Source organism: Bufo gargarizans, chromosome 9, assembly GCF_014858855.1.
Source record: "Bufo gargarizans isolate SCDJY-AF-19 chromosome 9, ASM1485885v1, whole genome shotgun sequence".
Classification (NCBI taxonomy): Eukaryota; Metazoa; Chordata; class Amphibia; order Anura; family Bufonidae; genus Bufo; species Bufo gargarizans.
The window spans coordinates 145,073,529-145,079,528 of record NC_058088.1 but is presented as its reverse complement, the minus strand read 5'-3'; the positions used below and the strand labels follow the sequence as shown (position 1 = coordinate 145,079,528).

Here is a 6,000-nt window from a genome sequence, read left to right as displayed (position 1 = left end):
ATGTGGCACACTTAGACTTTACAATGTAATAGATGCTTGTAGCAGAGAGCTGCAAGCATCTATTACTGCCTTATGGCTCATGCAGGTCATGGCACATCTCCCTGTGACCGCAGCTGTCTAATCACAGTGCGGTTACAGCGATCTGCAACCGCACAGGCCGCTTGAAGATCGTGATGTAACCTGACGCTTTATACGGCGGGTTACAGATAGGTTTCTACCACCACGACATATAAAGTTGTGGGATAGTAAACAAGTTTTCTGAAAATGTTCTAGTTATGAAATGCTAGTTAAGTAATCTAGGGAATACTTTCTAGATAAAACATATTTAATAAAATTGGGTATTCAAATTAATTGGTTGTTCTCACTATATGTCTCTTCTGCTGTACACATATCTGTTTATCTATACAGTTGGCAATCTCCAGACCTGAAAGCTCCGTTTCTAAGTGTTCCCATGGAGGATGACTGGTCAAACAAATGTGCACAAGAACTCTTCCTCTCCTGATTTACATCCAAAGTTAACAATTAAGACACCAAGTGAAAATGAATTGGAATCTGCAGACAATTGTGGGAGTAGGTAAGATAATAAGTAATCTAATGCATTTTGTTTAATAAACAGAAGAAAGCTGGTCATATACATTATGCACTCAGTTTGGGGACTGCAATTAAGGTGCACATTAGAAAACATACAGGTACTGTTAAAAAGGATGCAATGTACGTGATTGTAGGCAACTCCAATAACACACATTTAACCTCTCAGGTTACACGTTCAATTGTGACTACAACATGTGAGAGATCACTTAGAACAGTCCCTCGCAATGAGATTATGGAAACTGGTATGTTTATATGGTGGTTGACTAAATATAGCACTGGCTCAGGAGCTGAACTGGCCATGTAATATATAAAGCTGAGTGTATGTTTGCATGTATGTCTGCTAAAGAAATCTGCACCGTGGCATTTACAATCAGGAAATTTGGCACACAGGTACATCAGGTATCCGGGAAGGTTTGAGACCGGGCTTAGTTCTCTAGGATGCACCGTTCCTGAGATATTCCCCCATAAATTCAAATATGGCACATCACATGACCTACATTAGCCAATAGAAGCCCGCAGGTCTTTCTCCTCATATCCCAACTGCCATACACATGGTTACATGACCCTTATTATCCAATAGAAGCTCGCAGGCCCTTAATCTCTACATACACACAGTTTTACACCAGGTTTCCATAACAACCCAGCCATTTTTCTTCACTTCTGTAGGTCAGCTTTAAAGGGGCAGAGCGCTGTGTATGACACTGTTAAGAGAGCGCAGTGATGTGGAGGTCACAGTTAAGGGGGTAGGTAGAGTGGCCATTTATGCCACCCTCAAAAGACGGACTTAAAAACCCCACCCCCAGGTCCCCATTAAGCCACGCCTGACCCAGTTAGGCCATGCCCCCGCCCACTCCGCAGTCGACGGGGACTGAAAAAAATAAAGGTAAAAATAAACTTCTGTGAGCTGCAGGGGTAGGAGGGAGGGTGACCTTCTCCCTGCAGCTCACACTGTGCTTCTGTCTGAGAGTGAGCTGTTCAAAAGGACATCCCTATGTACGTCCAGACCCCGCACCGGACGGAGGACAGGGAGTCTGAAATCCAGACTGTCTGGCCTAAAACCAGATCTCTGGCCACCCTAGGGGCAGGCTGTTGTGGGGGTCGCAGTTAAGGGGATGATCCGATATGGAGGCAGTGGCGTACATATAGGGGTCGCAGTTGCGACCGGGCCCGGCACCCCAGGGGGCCCGGCCGCCTGAGGACCCGTGGCCCCTGCTGCAGCTGTGTCTGGCATCTGATTGCCATCCCAATACCAGTTACATTGCCCCCGCCCTCCTCCTTGCGGCCGGCGCCGGGCCCGTGAACTCCCACGAGACCTGTGCGAACTCCTGTGCAAGTCTCGCGAGAACATGCGCGCGCGGCGCGCGCCTGAAGTCAGGCTGGGATCCGGAAGGACTGAAAGAGGATGAGAAGAACTGCAGACGGTAAGTAAGTAAAAGAGGGGGGGGGAGCACGCACACTGAGGCCCCCAGCCCCCCAGGCATTACCCCTGGCAGATGACCGGGGGCAGGGGGAGGGTAATTAAAGACTACAGTCACTGCCACTAGTCTCTGGCAGGAAAAGCCTGCAACAGGGCACACTGAGGCCCCCCAGGCATCCCCCCTGGCAGATGACCAGGGGGAGGGTAATTACAGACTACAGTCACTGCCACTCGTCTCTGGCAGGAAAAGCCCGCAACAGGGCACACTGAGGCCCCCAGCCCCCCAGGCATCCCCCCTGGCAGGTGACTGGGGGCAGGGGGAGGCTAATTACAGACTACAGTCACTGCCACTCGTCTCTGGCAGGAAAAGCCCACAACAGGGCACACTGAGGCCCCCAGCCCCCCAGGAATCCCCCTGGCAGATGACCGGGGGAGGGTTTACAGTCACTGGCACTCGTCTCTGGCAGGAAAAGCCCGCAACAGGGCACACTGAGTCTGACTGTAAACCCTCCCCCGGTCATCTGCCAGGGGGGATGCCTGGGGGCCTCAGTGTGCCCTGTTGCAGGCTTTTCCTGCCAGAAATGAGTGCCAGTGACTGTAGTCTGTAATTACCCTCCCCCTGCCCCCGGTCATCTACCAGGGGGGATGCCTGCGGGGCTGAGGGCCTCAGTGTGCCCTGTTGCTGCAGGCTTTTCCTGCCAGAGACGAGTGCCAGTGACTGTAAACCCTATCCCCCCCCCCCCCGGGTCAACTGCCAGGGGCCATCTGCCTTGCTTTGATGGGATTGCCAGATTGGGGCCTGGGCTGATCTGATCATCTGAGGGGCGGTAGTGGGGGTGGGTGCGGCAGGCGGGTTGGGGGGGGGCCCATGGATCAATTTTGCACCCGGGCCCCATGGATTGTGTGTACGCCACTGTATGGAGGTCAGTGTTGAGGGGCAGATTGCTGTAGAGGCCACTGTTAAGGGGCAGGGTGTTGTGGAAATCAGTGTTGAAGGAGATGGGGCACTGTGGAGGTCACTAATAAAGGGGTGGCCGCTGTAGAGGTCACTGTTAAAGGGGTGGGCCACTGTGGAGGTCACTGTTATGGGGGTGGGATGCTGTGGAGATCACTGTTAAAGGGGCAAGTGCTGTGGAGGTGTCTGTTAAGGGGCAGGGAACGGTGGAGGTCACAGTTAAGGGGTTGGTCCGCTATGGAGGTCAGTGTTAAGGGGCGGAGTGCTGTAGAGGTCACTGTTATGGGGGTGGGATGTTGTGGAGGTCACATTTTAAGGGACCGGAGCTCTGTGGAGTTCACTGTTAAGGGGGCGGGTTATTGTGTTAATGAGACAGTTACTGTTAAGGTCACTTATAAAGGGGCGACCGCTGTGGAGGTCACTGTTAAAGGGGGGCACTGTGGAGATCACTGTTAAGGAAGGAGGGGACTGTGGAGGCCATTATTAAAGGGGAAGTGGGGTACTGTGAGGTCACTGTTAAGGCAACGGGGTACTGTTGCAGTCACTGTTAAAGGGGCAGTCTCTGTGGAGGTCGCTGTTAAGGGGGCCCAGAATGGTGAAGGTCAGTTAAGGGGACTGTAACCTATGGTCAGTGTTAAGGGCCGGGTGCTGTAAAGGTTACTGTTAAGGGTCCCTATAGTGGTCACTGTCAAAGGGGTGGGCGTTGTGGAACTCACTGTTAAAGGGGCAGGCTGCTGTGAAGGTCAAAGCTAAGGGGGTGGGCTGCTGTGGAGGTCCCATTTTAAGGAGACGGGCCACTGTGGGTGGGTCAGTGTTAAGGGGTGGGGGCTGTGTAGGTCACTGTTAAGGGGCGGGGTACTGAAGATGTCGCTGTTTTAGTGGATACTGTTGATATCTTTTAACGACACACACAAACATTAAATTAAATTGATTAAATATACCCGTGCGAAGCCGGGTCCTTCTGCTAGTATACACCTATTTGACATTCCCTTGCAGTGTCCATGACTGAGAACAACTCCTTGTTAAGGGCCCTTTCACACAAACATTAGGATTCTCTAAGGATGCATTCAGGATGTGTTCAATGAAACATGCATGATTTTGCAACCAAGTTAAGTCAATTTCATCTGCAATTGCGTTTAGTGTTTCAGTTTTTTCTGCACAGGTCCAATCAGTTTTGATTATTTTTTCACATCCGGATGCATTGCATTTTTCAATGAAGCCCCAATCACTTCTATGGGGCCAGGGTTGCGTGAAAAACGCAGAATATAAAACATGCCATGATTCTCACGCAACAAAGAAATTATGGTCATGTGCACTGACCCATTGAAATGAATGGGTCAGGATTCAGTGCAGGTGCTTTGCATTCATTCACACATTGCACCCACACGGAAAACTCACATATGTGGTGAAAGGGGCTTAAGGCTCCCAGATCTCCCATCATAAAGTTCATCAGGTAAAGCTTAATAAGAACATGGGGAATTTATCACACCCTGCACTCCAGAATATGGTTTCAGTGACTTTTCAGTCTTATTTGCCAAAAATGTTAATCTTTTTTAATCTACACATCTCACTCTGATTTTTAAAAGTCAATGGAAATGTAGGCATGGTTAGCTATGTTAGTCAATCAGTCAGTCAGTCAATCAATCACTGTAACGTAAAAGTCTCAAAAAAGTTGCATTGTGTGGGTGGCATAAAATAAAAGAACTGAAGAGTATTTAAAGATAAAAGTGTTAGGTGTAAAGATGTGCCAACTTTTACAAGCAACATACAACATTTAAACTAACTTCAAATATTCCCTTCATGGTGTCCTATATGATTGTAGTCTATGGTATAGAGTGTATAGTGTGTAGAATCTGTTGAGCTTTGGGGGGCCAGTTAATTATAAATTAACAAAATAGCTACTGGATCTTTAATAAGGTATTTATAATGGTACAGGAAATTATACATAAACGGTTAACTAAGTAACTAAAGGGCAGGAGCAGAGAATATAAGAGAAGGAGTAGGGAAGGAAGTGCCTCACTACAGTGAGGAGCAGAAGTTCTCCCACTTAGAAATAATAGAGGGGTCTGAAATTCCAATTGTAGGTGCATTCCCACTATGAGATACAGAATAATAAATAAAAATAAAAAAATAAAAAAAGGAAATAACATTGTATGATTTTTAAGGAATTTATTTGTCTTGCACTGCTGAACATAAGTATTTGACCACCTGAGAAACAGCAAGAATTCTGGCTTTAAAATGTCCACCTCTACTCCACTCATTAATCTAATTTAGTAGCACATGTCTGAGCTCTTTAAAGACACCTGTACACCCCACAGTCAGTCAGACGCCAACTGCTACCATGGGAAAGACCAAAGAACTGTCAAAAGACAGTCAGAGACAAATTTATGGACCTCTATGAGGCTGGAAAGGGCTACGGAACAATTGCCAAGCAGCTTGGTAAAAATAGATCAACTGTTGGAGCAATTTTTAGAAAATGGAATAGGCTAAAGACGACTGTCAGTCTTCCTCGGACTGGAGATCCATGCAAGATCTCACCTTGTGGGGTATCACTGATGATAAAAAAGGTGAGGAATCAGCCCAGAACTACAAGGGAAGAGCTGGTCAATGACATGAAGAGAACTGGGACCACAGTTTCAAAGGTCACTGTCGGTGGAACACTACACCATTATGATTTCAAATGATGCATTGCACGGAAGGCTCCCCTGCACAAGTCATCACATGTCCATGTCCATCTGATGTTTGCCAATGACCATCTGGGTGATCCAGAGGAGGCATGGAGAAAGTCATGTGGTCAGATAAAACCAAAGTAGAACTTTTTGGTTTAAACTTCACTCGTCGTGTTTGGAGTAATAAGAAGGATGAGTTGCATCCCAAGAACACCATCCCTACTGTGAAGCATATGGGTGGTAACATCATGCTTTGGGGGTTCTTTTCTGCGAAGGGGACAGGACGACTGGACTGTATTTTGAGAGGATGAATGGGGCCATTTATTGTGAGATTTTGAGCAACAACCTCCTTCCCTCAGTCAGTGTTT

At 47.8% G+C, this 6,000-nt stretch overlaps 1 protein-coding gene across 1 annotated transcript in view; it reads left to right on the top strand.

The window, feature by feature from the left end:
- The first annotated feature begins 458 nt into the window (after positions 1-458).
- Positions 459-6,000, top strand: part of CNGA2 (cyclic nucleotide gated channel subunit alpha 2) — a 151,836-nt gene continuing 146,294 nt past the window's right edge. The window contains exon 1 of the mRNA XM_044269008.1: positions 459-574. Coding sequence (XP_044124943.1) covers positions 459-574 — 116 coding nt within the window. The remainder of the gene's footprint in view (positions 575-6,000) is intronic.